Below are 17691 nucleotides of genomic sequence, written 5' to 3' on the forward strand. Positions count from 1 at the left end.
GGGAAAAAAGAAAGAGACTTAATTGCTATTCAAATGATTATGCTTCTGTACACCTGCTACTGAAGTCCAGAGTTTTGTAAAGGTAGATTTTGTGATACAGAGCTTGGGATGTGGCCACATGAGAATTTTTCTAGTAAGGCAAAATTAAAATTTTAAAATTTTGTTGTAACAAGTGCAAGGAAGAGGAAACATCTCTCAAAATTTTTAAGACTTTATTCTGACTTTGAGAGAATTCAAAAAAGATACACAGATGAAATCTGAAAACACATGAATTTATAATTCTAAAAATAATTTCACAGCAAGGAGGAAGCATATACCTATTTTAGCAAACTGTACATATGTATTCAAATATAAAGATACAAATGTACACTCCTGAACTATTCTAAAAATATAACCTGAAAAGGGAAATCTTTATCAAATTACAGAAGTATATAGTATGCTTTTAAAAAAAGTGGTAGTAAAAATATGTGTAAATAAACCATATGTAAACACAATTTTTAAAAACAGTTTTATAAGCATTGCATAAATCTCTATGCATTTCCCATTTATGAAATCATATTTGCCCAAAAAGTTTAAATCGCCTTAATCAAGGGACAATTTAAACTTTTTAAATGTCCCTCATCCGTGAGGGACATCCTGATGAAGTTTATAATCAGTCTTAATAAGACTAATTATACAGGGGTGGGCAAAAGTAGGTTTACAGTTGTATATGAAACACAGGGTCTATCCTTGGGTTCGTTTTTATTAATTATTTATTTGAGCAACTGTAAACCTACCTTTGCCTCCCCCAGATAGAATTAATCTATAACATACATGCACTTTGCTACTGCCCCATTCTATAGATGCAAAATTAAGCCATGGGAAGTTACTACATATTTTTAAGCTCTGGCTGAACATTATAACATTGTCTCAAACCACAGATCCTAAATGAAATACCATATATTTTAAAATATGACTTAAACAAAGTGCTATTAGAATACATGCATACACATACAATTTAAAACTATTGATCCAACTCCTTAATGCCATAGAGGAAATACATTAACCGAGTGAAGAATTTCAGGACCCTTTAACCAAACGATGCCATAGTAAATCATTAAGGTCTTTTTATATAAGAAGTTTTGACTTTATTAACCTACTGCTAATAGAGGTATTCTCTAACTTCCCAGTGATGCTCCCATTTCAAAGTGCAGCGGCCCAGGAACATGTAGCTTGGCTTACATTATTAATGTTTTTTATATTATAAAATGTTTTTCCAAACCTTACATTAAGCAGTTATAATAAATGGATTGTCAATATTACCCTGAGCCCCAGACAATTTGGCTATAGTAGTTTTTTTTATTGTGATTCTGTAACCTAACACCATGGGAGTAAAGGTTCAAGTGGAGGATTTGGCTGGGCAGGGACAGAAACGTTCAGTGACTTGTACCTGACCCACAGGTGCCCAGCCTTTCTATCACATCATGGAAAATGCAGGAGGGGACAAGATCACAGGCAAGTCCCTGTAAGTCCGGATGGTGTTGACCTTGGTCAAGTGGAAGCCAGCACTCGACCTGGAAGACAACACTTCATCCACTTCCCTGAGACAGATACTTTCTTAAGTGCCATTATCCATGGAAGGGGCAGCTCCTGGAACACCTGTACGAAAGGGAGAAGAGGAACGCTGTGCCCGAATGCCCTTCATGGGTTGCTCCGTGCTCTGGCATTGAAAGTTTGGAGTCTTGCAGAAGCCACAAGCACCTTGCCTTCAGGAGGACCCAAACACTCTGCTCCAGGTATCGGTAAAAAAAAAAAAAATCCAGAAAAGAAGGTATATTCCAATTATATATCCAAGAAGTGTGATTAAATTAAATGGGTTATCAGCAAATAAATAAATAAATACTAAAACAAACAAACAAAAAAGGAGGCAGAACAGCTGAGGAACTACTCAAGGTCACCAGGAGAATCAGTGGTGAGCAGGGATCCAGCTCTGGCTGACTTCTGGGCTGGCTCACCCCTTGCCATGCCCAGCATCCCGGGTGCTCACCTGCAGCCTCTCATCGCTGGCGGAAAGCAATGGGGAGCTCCCGGCTGGGCACCAGGATGCCCAAATGCAGCATCTCTACCGGCTCGAGGTCCGTGGCCACGATGTCATATTTGCGGACGATCTGGAACACACACCGTACACAGAAAAGGGCAGAGTTAGCCCTCTTCTCCTGCCTTGTAGGAAAGCACCGAATGCAAGCACAGAAAGCCAGCCGGGGTCTTACCCAGCATAGAGCCAAGTGCAGCTGAAGCTCAGCTAACCGGCGACCGAGGCACATCCTCTTCCCAATGCCGAACGGCAGGTGTGCGAAAGGATTGATCTTCTTTTTCTCTTGAAGCCATCGATCGGGTCGAAATTGACTCGGATCCTCAAAGTGTTCTTCATTGGACCCCAACACCTGGGTATTTAGCATCAGCACTGTCTACAGACACACAGAAACATGTGGCATTTAAGCTAAGTGGAAGATGTGTGAAGAGCGAAACTTACAAAAGCAGCCCCCTACAAATGTAAACGTCACCCACAAATGTATGACAATGATGACTGCCAAAAGGCACGGAGAGCTTGAAATGTGCCAGATACTACATAGGTAAAGAACTTTAAATTTTTGTATCACATTCCCACAAGAACCCAAAATGGTAGATGTTATCACTATCCCCATTTTACAGAAAGGCGAGGCGCACCAAAGTTACATAATTCACTCAAGTCCACACCCAAATCCAGGCCTGTCTCTGTGGCCCTCGTTCCTAACACCGCATGATGCCACCTGTCAGCTACATGTCAGAACCTGTGTGTTTGTGAAATGTTTTTCCCTGTAAACGTGTTTAGGGAAATCGGGTGCCTATTTGGGTCCTAGTGTGTCTTTCAAAGCTCTGTAAGGCACAAAATGTACAAATTCGACTTACCCCTTTGGGTAAAGCATATTCGCCCAGAACCGTTGCCTTGTCAAGGGTCCTAGTTGTGAATGGCACACTCGGGGTGAGTCTGAAAAAATCAAAACCAAGGATGTGAGGTGGGCAGGGACCAAGTTGTGCCTCAAGTGTTGATGGGAACACAGATTCTGGTTCCGTGCACAATTGTTGGGTAAATTCATAACCCAGAAGGGGAACCTCATCACAGTTCTTCGTAAGGACGTCACGTCTGTCTCCCTGATATTTACATCTCTTGTTTTTATTCCTTATTTTATTGGGTTGACAAAACCTGCCAGTACGAGCCTGCTGAGTAGCTTGTTCATAGCAGCTTTCCCATTTCGTTCTAGACTTCAAATGTGTATGTTTTTCATGCTTTGCCATGAATCTTTCTTTTACGTTTATTTTTATTTTTAGAAAGAGGAGAAGGAAAGGAGAAAGAGAAAGAGAGAAACATCAACCAGTGGCCTCTCACATGCGCCCCTACTAGGGGCTGAACCTGAAACCTAGGTATGTGACCTGACTGGGAACTGAATTGGTAAACTTTCAGTCTGTGGGTCAGCGCCCAACCAACTGAGCCACACTGACCAGGGCTTTACCCTGAATCTTGATACTTGTTCTAGTTTTCTCTTGCCTGCCTTTCATGAAGTTAAAGGTATTTTCTCTTAATCCTAAACGGTGTGAGTTTTGTTTTCCAGAAAGGGTGTAGAAAGAATTTTCAAAGAATACTGGATACCGGAGGCTCAGAAATAAAGATGTCTCTATGTCTTACCGCATAATAATATGGTCCCCTGGCTGGGCTTTTATGTCAGATTCTTCGGTCCTGCCCAGAATCCTAATTAGTGCTTACAGCATTCATTAAAGTATTGTTACTGATTTTTTAAAGGGGATAGCACTAACTACTGAAAAGTAAGAGAATTTGCTCAAATGGTTCAGGAAATAAATTTTGATAGACATGAAATATGGTCCTGAGATTCCTTTTCTTTTCCTTTTCCCAGTTTGATACATGTTAAGAATCAGCTGTCTTTGGGCAGGGACCCCTCACTGTGTATTACAGAGGACGGCGTTCTAATACGTTCATGCAGGCTCAGGCACCTGTTCTTACCTCATGGATTCTTTCAGACAGGCCTTTAAATATGGCATCTTCCTCACATCCGCCGCCTGTGGCATCTGCCTCACAGGCAACACACTGTGGATTTCCTTAAGAAGCTTTTGTTGCACGTGGCGATTGCGGGATAGATTGTAGAGAATCCACATTAAGCTGTTCGCGGTCTGAAACACCAAGCGACACAACCTTGAGTTTCTGCAAAGAAACTGCCTAAAAGCCAGTCTGCGCTGAAGCCAAGGCGAGACCTCCTGCCTTGCTCAGCGGGGGAAAAAAAAATTACTGATGCTTTTCCCCATGTCCCTGTTTGCCTTCAGTGATTACCATGGATGCACAGTTGAATGGACTTGATAAAATGTATTGGTGAAGGGTAGTTTATTTATTGAGGGAATCAAAATAGAATCCTGTGAACAATTTGCCACATTAGACTTAGAAATATGGTTTGGTACAAAAATGGTTTGAACACAGAGGAGTGTGTGCAAAGCTGGTCGAGGGAAAGCAAGTTGGGGGGATGAGACCAATGTCAGAGCCAGGTTGTGAGCATGGTCATTGCTATGCCAGACGGTCCCGCTGAGGGAAACTGGGGGAAGGACACCAGGGGCCTCCCTCTTTATCTTTTTTTCTAGTGCTGCATGTGCGTCTATAATTATCTCCCCCCCAAAGTTTAATTCAAGAATTATTTAATATAAAAATGGAGTGGGGAGAGAGGAATGGAGATCCTAGGAGTGTTGCCATTAGAGATTTAAACTTTTTTTTTGCATTGCATACACAAAAGAAACTGTACTTCTGGAATTTGAAATAGGGTTTTTTTTTTTCTGCCACACCCTAAAAAGTTACCACAAAACTATAAAGGCGTTATCTAGACTCAGGGCTTCAGCCACATGCAAAGAGCCATCGGAGGAGACTGCCAACACCAAAATAAGAGATTTGAGCATCAAGTTGAGAATTGCAAGCTACCAGCCCAGTTTCTGACAAAGGCTCGTGGCCTTTTAAGTGGCATTCTCTATTTCCTTTCCAAAAGCAACACGAAGAGAAAAAATATTGGCGGAAGCAGCCAAGTGTAGCTTTGAGTTTTGTAATATTCACCACTGGTAGTCAGAAGTATTTGTTATTTTAGGCCCGTTCTTTTTAAAAGCTAATTTAAACCAAATAGTCTCCTAAAAATGGTCATGGTGTTCTTTCTCTGCAGACAGGAAGACGCTTTAGCCAAGTGCCATATGCCAGTCACATAAATGGGCAAAGTGCAAGGCAGTTGGGAGCCAATGGTGTTTAATGTTTTTGGAAGATGTCCCCAAGACAGTCTTCTTCATATCAGGACTGGCAGCCTCCGCTGCAAATAAAGTGCAGACGGCATTAGTACCAGAGTCTGGTTTACAGAACAGGAAGAGGGCGGAGCTGCCAAAATTGATAGACTTTCAAATTTCTCTGATTTTTCCAATTGATACTTTCAGAATAGCCAGGACAAAAAAGGAAACAGATTTCCATCAGTGGGTCCGTTACCACAAGGACCAAATAGAGTCTCCAAAAGGGCAGCTAACTGTAGCTTTCACCAAAGCCCAGTACAACAGGCAGCCCACCCGTCAAGGTCACTGCTGGGGCTCAGTGGAGGGGAAGTGGCCTGCAAGACCTCACGGGCACCAAGGGTGTCCAGGCTTGACCTCCCGCTTGCACGCTCTGACCGCTGCCCCCACTCTCCACCCGCCAGCGGGAGCCCACTTCACAAAACATAAACTTGATCAAGTTGCCCCCTTCCTTAAAACACTCCCAGAGCTTTCCATAATAAAAGACAAATGGCTTCCTAAGCCAGCTACCATGGCCCATCCGCTTCTCCAGTCTCAACTCTGGCCACGTTTGCTAGTTCTCCAGAGAGTATGCCAATATTTTTTAAATCATAAATGAACAGCCCCAGGTAGGTAACATGTACTGCCACCTAAAGTATATACCCAATTTTTAAAAATCTAGAACGTTGATTGGGTGCTGTGGAAGTCTACTGCTCCCGGATTCCCGGACCTGTTTCCATCTGTCACAACACTCAGACCCTGCTCTGGAGTGTCATCACTAGCACAGGAGTCACTAGGAGAACTCTCCTCCTGTCACGTGGGAGCACAGTGGCTGTACATCATCGGGTCTCCCACGGCACCCGGTGTGGGACTTTTCATCTCGGCTAAGCTAGAACACCGTTCATTCTCGTGGAATGAGTGAGTTGCACGGCTCGTTACAGCGCATCATGAAAAGATGCCATGCTGGGCTCGGCCGGTCCTCACCGTCTCCACCGCAGCCAGCTGCAGCTCCGTGACTGCGGCGTACAGCTCTTTCTTTGAAAGTTGGTTGCGGTGGTAAATGTCACAGAGGAAGTCCCTGCCGGGCTGCTCCGAGTGCTTCTCTAACCGCTGGTCAATACAGGATTTGACTGTTGGAGAAGAGAAAAGGGAGAGGAAGTCGGCTGAACATTAAAATGGGGTGAAGAATGAAGGGGAACCTAAGATGAAGTCGTCATGGCACGGGGCTTTTCTGGGACACGGGCATCGTTAGAGGGGATCACGCTGCCTCGTTGGGTCGTTAAGGATGGATGGATGCCCCGGGAAGTGAGGCTTCTCCAATGTCAATGTGCACACCAGCCCCCTGGCAATGCAGATTCTGAATCGAGGGTCCGGGGTGGGCCTGGAAGTCTGCATTTCTAACAAGCTCCCAGGTCATGCTGGTGCTGCTGACCCGCAGGTCACAGGACAGGGGTCCACTCTCAGAATCAGAACTTGAACCCACTTCCAGGTGTCTAGCTGCGGCGGTCACTAATACAGGCAGACACACCGAGAAAGGGTGTGGCCCCCAAATCTTGGTGCGCACACATATGTGCAGTGCCCGTGAACAGTCACAATATTAGTAACATTTTCTAATATCTGTAAAGTACACTCCAGGCTTATGTCTCCCTTAGTTCATTCAATCACGACGTGAGCCACCACCCGAATGATAACAGTGGGGATGGTGGCAATACAGATGATGACAATGAATGGGACAGCCACTGGAGTCTGATCTCCGGGAGCCTTTCTGCTTGGCTTCCAACCTTGGCTTTGCCATCCCCTAGCGTGTGATGTTGAGAAGGTTGCTTAACTTCTTTGTGCCTCAGTTCTGTTACTTGGGGCTAAGAGAAGGATCTGACATGGGTTTTCTGGTGGGAGTTAAATAAGTGTGTATGTTTAAATGTGTGTAGTATATTATTTTATCACAGAACAATACCTAGCCTCAAATACTCCCTCCAAAATGTAGCAGAAATAGCTCTGATGCCTTGAGATACTGTCATATGCCAGGCTTCACATGGTCTATACCAGACCTAGAAATTTGTTACATTGAGGTAGGTGCTATTATTATTGTTGTTGTTGTTCTTAGCCCATTTTAGAGACAAGGCAACTGAGGATGAAAAGGAGATAGCGCATTTGGCTCACCTGCTGCACCCATGGCAGACCAGGGAATTGAACCCAGATACCTCTGACTCCACAGCTCTTGCTTTTAATGCCTCCTGGTTCCCGGAGACAACACTATGCCGCCCCCTGCCTTTTCCTTAGAATTTGCCTACCCTGGGATGACCCCTGAACTCTCGTCTGCAAAGCCCAAAGGAATCAGGAGGAGCACCTCCTGCTGAGGATCGAGGTGGCCTGGCCAAGAAGACCACTGCCGACCTCTGGGCAGCAGCTCGGGGACAGTGAGCCCAGGTGTGTGGCCCTGTTACCTGACTTGAAAATGGTGTCCCAGGCCAGCGTGTGGGCCTGCCAGACCTTGGTGTTGAGGCTCCTGTGCAGCTCGACAGGGGTGACCATCATCTTCCCGAACGTGCTCATCATCTGTGGGAGACACAAGTGCCTCTTCATCCCTGTTTCTCTCCGGGTACCTCCTCCGGATGGGGCGGAGCCGGGGCGTTCTGAACATGGTGCCCGGGGCCCCTCAGCACCGGGCCTGGAAGCCGTTCCCACCCCATCTCCCGGGAACATATTCAGAATAATCCTTGGGATGATTTTTCAGTCAGGTTTAATTTTTTTTAAAAATTGCTCTTATAACCTACTTCTTAAAAAAGAAGAAAAAAGGAAAACTATACATTTTATCATCACCCGCATTTCTAAACCTCAGCCACTCCTTTGCCAGTCTCTCTGCGTCTACTAGATCCGCTGGGACCTGAATGACTCAAAAATGTAAAGTCTGAAAATCTTCAGGCTTTTGACAACCAGAATTTAATCAACTGACCTTCGACTGGACTTCCTATTCCAACTTTGCCCAAATAACGATTTAATGTGCTGCTTTATTATACCTGCATTTTTGTGCATGACCAGGCACAAAAATACACAGCATGCATTAAAACAAACACTTAACTATTGTGATAAAAGCCGTGTGCACGCCACTCTTGGGGAAATCCCGAGATGTGTGCATACCGGGTCAGGACAACTCTCTCCCCTGGAGATGCTTACTGTTTTGATGGCCTTGATGAATTCCAAAGCTTCGTCCCCCGCGTCCTTCTGAAGGAGCCCAAATCTCTTCTCATAGAGCACAAGGCAGATGCCTGTTAATTAAAACCAGCAACACTGTTAGCATCGTCTGGACACTATGGTGAGCTGGCCACTGAAGGCTCGATTCCACCTCTCATAGACGTGAGGTCTTTTCAAAGAACAGAGGAGTGAAGAGCCCGAGAGTCTAATCACTCTTTCTAGAAATTATCTCCAGGTCCAACGACCCATCCCCTGCAGATCCTCCTGGTCAAAAATGCCACTGGGCATTTCTCTGACTTTCCAGGCCTTCCTGGAGCCTCCAGAGCAGCCAATGACCCAGGTGTGTCTGGCTAGTGAGACCAAGAGAACACGTTATTTCCCTTACCAGATAAAGTGGGGCCTGTACCCTCTTCTCATCTTGTTTTTGCCCAAACGGCAGAGGGGAGACCAGGAGGGCCGGCAGCCATTCTGCAACAAGCCAGCAAGCTAGGGCTGGATGCGCGAGAACAGAGCGTGAACTTGGCTCCCCGGGGACGTCACTGAGTGCCAGCCACAGGTGGCCTTCCTCTACACTTCCTGTAATGCTAGACAATAATTTTTAAACCGCCCTGGTCAGATTTTCCTTGACTTACAAAGCAATGCGTTTGCTACTCCTTAGTTTGGGCATTTACAGTGGACAATTTCCAAAGCATACGCTTCCCTTCTCCTCTATAATCATCCCTTCCCTTCACCCCTCTTTGCCCCTTAACGCCTTCTGTGTATCTCTCATTTACATGGAGCTTTCTTGTGGGCCAAGATGACTGGTCCGTAACCTTAAAGTGAGGCTGCTCTGATGGAGGAGACACATCAGGACAAAGGCTGCCGTCTTGGGGTGCCATGTCCAGACCCTCGCATCAGTAGCCAGAGTGACCGTGCAGCCATCAAACCATGCCACCCTCCTGCCAAAAGTGCTTACCGTCCCTCCCAGGTACTCCCAGGTTCAAAGTCCAACTCCTGTCCTGGTTTATATGGATGTACGGGCCGCCCGCTGCCTCCCTCCCACCCTCTGCCCTCACCGTCCCTCGCAGGGTATGTGCCAGTCATTCCAAAGGCCTCCCTGTTCCTTCGCATCATCTCAGCTCCTCTGCCTGGGCCACTCCTCCTTCCTTCACTTGCACCTGGCGAACTCCTGCTCACCCCCCAGACTCCAGCTGGGAGGGCACCACCTCCGTGAAGCGCCTGCAGGCCAAGCTCAGCCGGGGCGTCCCTCTCGGATGTGCCCACAGCCTTGAACCAGCTTCGTCTATTGAACTGGCCTTGCTCCCTTGCCTGCAGCCCCGGTGAGCAGTGATGTGCTTCTTATTCCCAGAGTGATCCTTGGAGAAAGTGATCATGCCCCCTTCTGTGTCCAAGTCTCCGTGGCTCTCCATGTGACTTGAACTATAAAAGCTCTCGTGGGACCTGTAGGCCCTGGCCTGACCTTCTCCAGAGCATCCTCCCCCGCCCCATCCACTCACACAGGCATCCCTGGCGTTTCTCAAACATGTGCCCATGCTTCTGCCCCAGGGCATTTGCACTTCCTGCCTCCGCTCTCTGGAACGACCTTCCCACAGGCCCCTTGTGGCTTGCACCTTGCCTTTCTTAGGTCTCGCCTCAGACATCTCCACCCCAAAGCAGAGGTGCCTCGTCTAGGTACCTACATTCTTTCTTGAACCCTTACCCCTTGGCAGAGTGTGTATTAAAATGTGGTCCTGGCCAGGTGGCTCAGTTGGTTGGAGCATTGCCCCACACACCAAAAAGTTGCAGGTTTGATCCCTGGTCGGGGCACATACTTGGGGTGCAGGTCAACCCCTGGTCCGGGTGAGTATGGGAGACAACCAATTGATGTTTCTCTCTCACAGTCTCTCTCTCTCTCCCCCCCTCTCTAAAATTGTTGTGTTTACTTGTCAATAGTCACCCCTACTAGAACCCAAGCTCCATGTGAGCACGGATGTTGCCTGTTTTGCTCGCTGCCTGTCCCTAGCTTGGTGCCCGACACAACAGGTGTTCACTACGTGTTTGTTGATGACTACACAAACTACCCAGAGTACAAAGCATAACTTCAGTACCCAAGAGCGTCGGAACAGCTGACTGTCCTAGTCAGAACAGTATATGATTATCGGGGAGCTCTCAAGGTGTCCACAGAGCCACGATTTTAGCCTCAAAATCATCTGTAAAGTCAAATGAACCAGACCACAGAGACGACTTACTTTCAAACGACCATTTGTTCAGTTCGCCGTATAAGTCTTCGATGTGGCCTCTCTCGTTGCATAGCTCATCCATTCTACCCATGAAATCTGCCATGACCTTCGAAGAAAGAAGCCACGAAGACACTGGTTAGCCTTTGAGGGGAAACAAAAACTTAGCGCTCGGTGAGCTGACTTTGGGCTTTGCTACCTGGGACCCATTCACCGGCCATGAGGTTCTTCCTTTGGAAGCAGCACCAATTATCTTTGTTCCTTGGGAGTTCACCTGAGACCCTAACTACCTTGTGCTGGGTGATTTCCTCGGCTTTTCCGGCAGCCACCCTGAGGCTCCAGTTCCAGCCTGTGCTCTAAATTTAAAGAAAGGAAAACATGTCTTCTCATCAGAACGGGGAACAGACCACAAAGGGAGAACTCAGTCAAGTGTCCTCACTGCCATGGCATCTCAGGGACTTTGGTGCTAAAAGTACCCTGAGGTTTGCCACTTCCACATCTGGGCAAGCAAACATCTCTTTACCGTTTGGTATTGTGTTAAGCGTGTTGGGCTTGGAGCCAGGAAATCGGCAAATGCTGGATGCGGCTGCCCCACTAAATAGCCCCTTGACCTTGGGCACGTTATGTAAGGCCACTGGATGCCAGTTTCCAAAATCGGGGTTTCAGATGACAAATGCCTCTCCTTTAATGAGGCTTCTCTAACACCAGGAGTGGACAAAGTGTATTTTCTTAGCTGATCTTCACGACGACCTTGCGAGGGAGAAAGTGTGGTCATTTCTCCCATTTCCGAGGTAGCAGATGAGAAAGTGAGGTGCAGGGAGAGGCTCGGGCCCTGGCCCTTGACACAGAGCTGAGAAGTGGCCACATGGGGCCTGGAACAAAGCCAGCGTGACTATAGAGCCCACTCACGTGACCAGTGAGGCTGAGTTTGCCCATGGGGTGCGTTCAGAAATCTTGTGAATTAGTTACCATAAAAAATTCAGAGAGTTCACATGAACATATAGATTTCCCTCTACTTGTCAATAATAATAATAATAATAATAATAATAATAATAATAAATAATTACAGGATCTGTGGGCACTGTGTCTGCATTCTCATGGGGCTCTCATTTGCTGGAACTGGGGCAGCTGCCACCCAGAAAGGGCGTGGGCTCTCATTGCCTGAAGCCCCTACTGGGCCTGCCATATATGTTTCTATTAATTACCTGGGCTCCAAGAGCTTCTGAGTTTGTAATCTTTTATCTATACAATCATATGTGGGTCCCAGTTCAATTCAAAATAAACACCCAGAGTGAATAGGAGTAAAAAGAGAATACTATATGCTGAAATCCCTTGCCCTTTGGCCTGTCGGCTGAAGGATGTGTCTAAATACCTTAGCACGACACAGACACGTTGTCGAGACCTGCCTCCTGCCCGGCGTCATTCCAGAAAAGCCTCGTTCTGAATGCACTTTCTCTAAACACATCGAGCCTTAGCGTCTCCATATTTTCAGTGGGCTGTTCTCTCTGCCTGGATGCATTTCTCTGCCTCCTGTGGCTTGTGGACTCCTACTCTTCCTGCAAAACCCAGCTGGAATGTCATGACCAAAGAACTTCATAAGCATTATCTCATCCAGCCATCACAGCAGACCTGTGGAGTGAGGACTGTTACCCCATTTTATAGACTGGGAAACTGAGGCTTACGGAAATTAAATGGTATAGTCAGATTCCACAGGATGGAAGGCTGATGTTCAAATCCAAGACTGTGGAATACCAACATCTGTGCTTGTAACTGCTCCCTCAATGTGATATTTTTTTTTAAGAGATGGTGAAGGAGGTGGGAATAAGGGCTTTGGGGTAGGGGAGCTGGTGTGGAGGGGAATGAAGAGAAAGTGAAGACCCGGAATCATCCAAAGTGCCTGCTTTACCCTCTGCTCTCTGTATCTGTGACCGGACACTCTCTAAACAACCCTCCCTCCCCAAGAGAACCGGGAGAGTGGGCCCCAGCCTGCCAACCTCATTGATTTTGTTGTCCAGCTTCATAATTTCCACTGGTTTCATGAGTTTCTTTTGAAAGGCATTCCGGACCCTCTGCCAGTCTTTTCCTTCCCTGGGAGAGAAGCAAGAATCTATTTAGAGCCAAGTGAAAATACTCAGAGACCCCCTCCAGCTCTTCAGCTTGCATGAACTGTATTATCAACAGACATGGAGAACAGGGCCAAGAAATCACCAGAAATTATAAGCACTGGAGTACTGGGGGGCTGGTTTGAAGATAGGTTGAGAAAGCACCTTTCTGCCCAGCCAAAGAAAGGCGATGACCAGATAATTGGGGTTCAGTGCTGTTGAGGTGACCTTGCTGGGGCTGAGCTGGGAGACCAGATGCCTCAATTCCCAGCAATGAGAGCAGGCACCTGAAGACGCCCCCCTTCACCAGAAGCCCAGATCTGTAAGAGGACATATCTTGTCTTCTGTCAACCCAATGAAAGTCATGCTTACAAAACACCTCAAATTTAGAATTTTGCCATTGCCTCCAAATAATAACATATTGGCAGACGGAGATTCACAGGTGTTGGGAAAAGCCTGTTCCTGCCAGGCACCCTCTCACACTTGCCTGATAGCTGAACTCGGAGCATGTGATACGCCACACGTTGCTATATTTTTAATTGCAGCAATTACATCCTAAATGTATAACTCTTAGGCATTAAAAAAGGGGGGGGAGGAAGTGCTAATTAAAAAGCATGGGAATCACATCATATTACAGCATTTCTCTGTCTGGAATGCAACTCTGACACCCCTCCTCATCTTAGCTTTCAAGTTCACCTAGGTCCTTACCTTCCACTCCCTTCCAGAAAGAAAGGGCACTGTGAAAAGCAAGGGATGTTGATTTCTGGGGCTGAGCTTCTAAGAGGGGGTCACGGAGAATTTTAAGGGATGCTTTTTGTATATCACATGTGTTTTCCTGGCACGCTGACTTCAGAATCCCATCCCACCACAATCAGTATAACGCTTTTTGGCATGTCTTTGATGGAAAGGTATGACCCTGCCCAGATGCCAGAGGGAAGGCATCTGTCCCTCAACCCACTCAGTACAGCTGTCCCTCAGTTTACTCAGGTGTCTGCAAGAGTACGCGATCGCATCAGATAGGGGCTTCCGTGTCGCTGGCCTAAGAAGGGTCCACCCCAGGGAATCTCTTCCCAGTTTCCAAGCGCCCGAGGTGCAGCCGCAGGAGCCCATCCTGCTGCCGGACTCACAGGATGAGCAGCCCGTAGCCTTCCTGGCGATAGTCGCGATAGGCCTTCCAGGGTTTGATCTCCAGCCGCTTGGGGTACGCGCTCTCCGTGCGGTACAGCGCTTCCAGCAGGCAGGGCGAGCCCAGGTGCACCGAGTCGAAGGAACCCAACTTCATCCGGAAAATCTTGCCAAACTTTTTGTGGTACTCCGCCTGCAGCGGGCCGGGCACAGCGCAAAGTCAGCGCGCATCCCTTGCAGTCCCGGAGCGCTTCTCCCTCCACCCGCCTCCTAGCCCCCCCCCCCGGGGGACCGCCGCAGCGGAGATAACCCAAGAGCACCGTGGGCCCCGGACGCGCGCCTGAGGGAGAGTTTGGAGCACAGGGCAGGGAAGGGAGAGGGAATTGGGGCACGATGAGGCATTTACCAGCGTGTCGTGCTGTTTCTTCAGCCCCCCTTTCCAAAGGATCTCCAGCAGACTGCCCAGCAGTGGCCAGTTGGTGGGGCCCGGCAGGGCTGCCAAGTTCTGCGCCTCGCCACGTTCCATCAGTGGGCAGACGGGCACCTCCTGCGGCCGAGGGGGCGCGCACGCCGTCGATGTCACGGGTCTAGGGGGCTGCCCAGTGCTGCAAAACTGCTGGAAGAAGGCAACCAGGGAGCGGCTCTTGCTGATGGGAGAGCTCATAGTGGTCTGGAAGGTCCGGAGCATAGGAGGGCGCGCGGACCGTGAAGGGCAAGCTGGCTAAAGTGGCGCCAGCTGGGTTTGGAGTGACGCTTCTGGGAAGGAGACGCAAAGAGGACCCGCAGGTGGGATGAAGAAGGCGGAAGAGGGACCGAAATGACCTCCGCGAGGATGCTCGACGAGCACTGTGCGGCAGCCTCAGGGCGCGGGTGCCCGCCGAGCGCTGGCCACAGGGGCTGGAGAAGGGCAGCAGGGGGTCGGGTGCCTCTTGGAAGACGAAGCGTAGGGATGTGGACCTACAAGTCTGACTAGAGCTGTGGAGCGTCGAAGGAGAGATGTCAAGGAGGGTAGAAGAGATGCTGCAGGCTCTGCGACTTCCTCCTGGCCCTCTCCATGATCCATGCCCAGGGACCAAGTATTTATGGAGACAGGGCAGGCCCTGGGTGGCCAATGAGCACGCTGAGTGGGGCGGAGTGGGTCCTGGCTTGCCCGGCCGGGAAGGACGCGGGACCCGGAGTGGGGCGGGGGCGAGGGGATGGAAATAGGATGGAGTCAGCGAGGTGAGCGAGGGCGCCCGCGCCTCGGGTGACCGGTGCGCTGCTCTCCGGGCGGGAGCGCGGGCGGACTCCACCCCGGAGATAACCCTCGGGGAGGGGCGTTGTGCAGCGAGTTCACCGGGTGCGCGCTGAGAACACCTCCCGGCCCTCCCGCGGCGTGCAGAGCCCGCAGTGGCGGCTGTGGCGGCAGCCCCGCGCTTGCACAATCGTGCTGCTGGGCGGGCAAGGTCTCCGAGTGCGGACTCAGGAAGTCTGCCGGCGCCAGCCGGGGTCGGAGAGCCTTAGCACCTCCCGGGAGCAGGTTCATGCCAGCCTGGAAGGAACTCTTTCTGGAGGGAGGTTGGCTTTCTGCGCCACCCAGGGCTGGGAGGGGCTGAGACTCAGCATCTTCTAAAGAGGGGATTTCACCTTTGGGTCTTGGACACGGAAAGCCAGCTGAGTTTGCAGGAGTTCCTCCCTGGCTGTTCATTTTGATTGTTAGGAAGATTTCATGAATCAAGTCAAGTAAAGCGCCAACAGCGTACTCCATGGCCAGCTCTCCACCTAGCTGTTACCTCTTTAGGCAGGTAGGAAACGCGCTGTGAAAGCCTGGCCTACGCTCTTCACTCCATCCTCGCCTCTTTTTTCCGGTGTACCTTGTAGAAAGGATAGGCACCTGCGACCTCACACCATCCCTGCCCACCCCTGCAAAATCCCTCCCGGGCTGGCGCACGCACACTTTTTCTAGAGTCAATGTGGTCGGCAAGAGTAGAACTTTGTTTACTAACTAAGGAAGCGAACTGGAGATATTTGTTGATGACGGGAAAGTGCCTCCTACGCTTTCATTCTCGCGCAACGCAACGCAACGCAACGCAATGCAACGCAACGCAGTCTAGGCCCGGCCGGGGAGGAGCCAGGACGATCCCCGTTTGTTCTCGCTGTTGTTCGGACTCCCGGCTCCAGTCTTTTGCCCCCTAGTGTTGGCGGAGCCTTCCCTGGTTAAGTTCATTGTCAGCTTCCGGTTAGTCGCTTGAAAATCTTTTGCAGTCCAACTTGAGCTTGCACATTGCCTTTTCAGAGTTGTCCCGAGAGGTTAATGCCTGTTAAGAAAAATAATAGCTCTAGGTTGCGTATTGGTTCAGTTTACATAAAATGCACTCTATCTACTTATGTAGACACCTGTTACATATACACGCTATTTAGTACATATTATATAGCATACACTAAAGATTATACGCTACAGGGGTAGGCAAAAGTAGGTTTACAGTTGTGAGTACGCGAAACACAGAGTTTATTCTTCCATTTATTAATTGTTCTATTATCTCCCACATGAACAATTGTAAACCTACTTTTGCCCACCCCCTGTATATGTGCGGGACACTATACCTTGTACACCATGGTACACAGTATACAAATCAGAGCTTTCTAGGGCTTATGAAAAACCAGCTACTGAGCTAGACATTTAACCTAAATTTTCCCATCTAGTTCAGCCCAATGACAGAAATTATAAAAGAATAAATTGAAGCGAAGGTGAGAGAGTCAAATAATTTGCCCAATGTCCCAGACCTTACTATTGGCTCATGAGGGATTCAGACCTAAATTTTCTAATTCTAACCTTAATTTTCTCATCCATATACATCATGCTAGATTATGTCATCTTTTGTTAAACCACGAATATCTCAGAGTACTGGAAATATTCCTTACACGGGAATCTTTCCAAAGGGGGGTTATGTGTAGACCTCTGTGATGAAAATGTTGTCTTACATGCTAATGGTGGTTAAAAAAATAAAGTAAAATAAAAAGAATAGTTCCAAACAGAAGGTCCATTTAGCCAACCACCATGGGCTTGCTTCTGGCACATAGCACATGCTCAACAAATCCTAACTCCTATTGTTATGCCAGGTATGGGTTATCATTTTCCCTCCACCCATTGTTCTTTCTTTTCTTTCTCTCTCTGCAGGTGTGCTCAGGAAGGAAGAAAAGCATTTCCAGACTGGCCGGGTTTTCAAATGGGCTGGGTGCTCGGTTTCTTTGCAAACACCAAGCAGACCCTTGGAAGGGCAGGCAAACATCTGTCCCTTGATAGCCAGCAAGAAAGTTCCTACAGCAGGAAATTGGTTTCTCAGGCCCAGGGCTCACTCTTCCTCACTTGGCCGGTTCCCTGGCTCATTACTTAGTCTCTGTGAGTCAGCCTGACAAGGCTCCTGCAGGAATGACTAATGAGAGGTCCCCAAGTGTCTCAGAAGAGCCCCCAGACAGGCTTGGGCCTTCTGTTTGGTTCTGGGGAAACTTGCCGAGTACTGAATGCATGACGATGATACTCCAGCAGTCACACCAAGTGACCACGGACGACAAAGGGTGTGTGCATTTACGTGTGTGACAAGGGTGGGGTGGAGGACTCCTTCGAAGGGCAATGACTACAAAACACAAAACTCTTCCAAATATCTCAAATAGTAACATAGTTTTGTGTGTCAAAGCTTTGGCTAAACTGGGGCATGAGCCCTAGACCTGCTTTCTGACTGTGGAAACTCAGAGACTCGCTT

The 17691-nt window shown here is 48.4% G+C and overlaps 1 protein-coding gene across 2 annotated transcripts; it reads right to left on the bottom strand.

The window, feature by feature from the left end:
* Positions 1-285: 285 nt before the first annotated feature.
* On the bottom strand, positions 286-15048 carry LOC119040651 (1,25-dihydroxyvitamin D(3) 24-hydroxylase, mitochondrial). Of its 2 annotated transcripts, XM_037133683.2 has the most exons (12): positions 14358-15032; positions 13954-14144; positions 12719-12812; positions 10737-10833; positions 8491-8582; positions 7761-7872; positions 6301-6446; positions 4037-4203; positions 2929-3007; positions 2250-2447; positions 2027-2147; positions 289-1638 (listed from the first exon to the last, which is right to left on the bottom strand). In XM_037133683.2, the coding sequence occupies exons 1-11, from the start codon at positions 14637-14639 to the stop codon at positions 2037-2039; spliced, it is 1569 nt and encodes a 522-aa protein (XP_036989578.2). In that variant the 5' UTR covers positions 14640-15032; the 3' UTR covers positions 289-1638; positions 2027-2036. The 2 variants fall into 2 exon arrangements, with proteins under 2 accessions (XP_053526977.1, XP_036989578.2); XM_053671002.1 differs by having other exon boundaries at positions 286-1638; positions 2027-2447; positions 14358-15048.
* Positions 15049-17691: the final 2643 nt, after the last annotated feature.

Source organism: Artibeus jamaicensis, unplaced genomic scaffold (genome assembly GCF_021234435.1).
Source record: "Artibeus jamaicensis isolate MK-2021 breed Jamaican fruit bat unplaced genomic scaffold, CSHL_Jam_final contig_685, whole genome shotgun sequence".
NCBI classification, from domain to species: domain Eukaryota; kingdom Metazoa; phylum Chordata; class Mammalia; order Chiroptera; family Phyllostomidae; genus Artibeus; species Artibeus jamaicensis.

Bases quoted from the DNA above. Each gene is read 5' to 3' on its own strand.
- LOC119040651 (XM_053671002.1), bottom strand. From the start codon at position 14,639: ATGCTCCGGACCTTCCAGACCACTATGAGCTCTCCCATCAGCAAGAGC. The intron at 12,813-13,953 runs GTGAGTCCGGCA...CTTCTCTCCCAG, and splicing joins GGCTACGGGCTGCTCATCCT to GGAAGGAAAAGACTGGCAGA. The intron at 8,583-10,736 runs GTAAGTCGTCTC...TTTAATTAACAG, and splicing joins GAACAAATGGTCGTTTGAAA to GCATCTGCCTTGTGCTCTAT.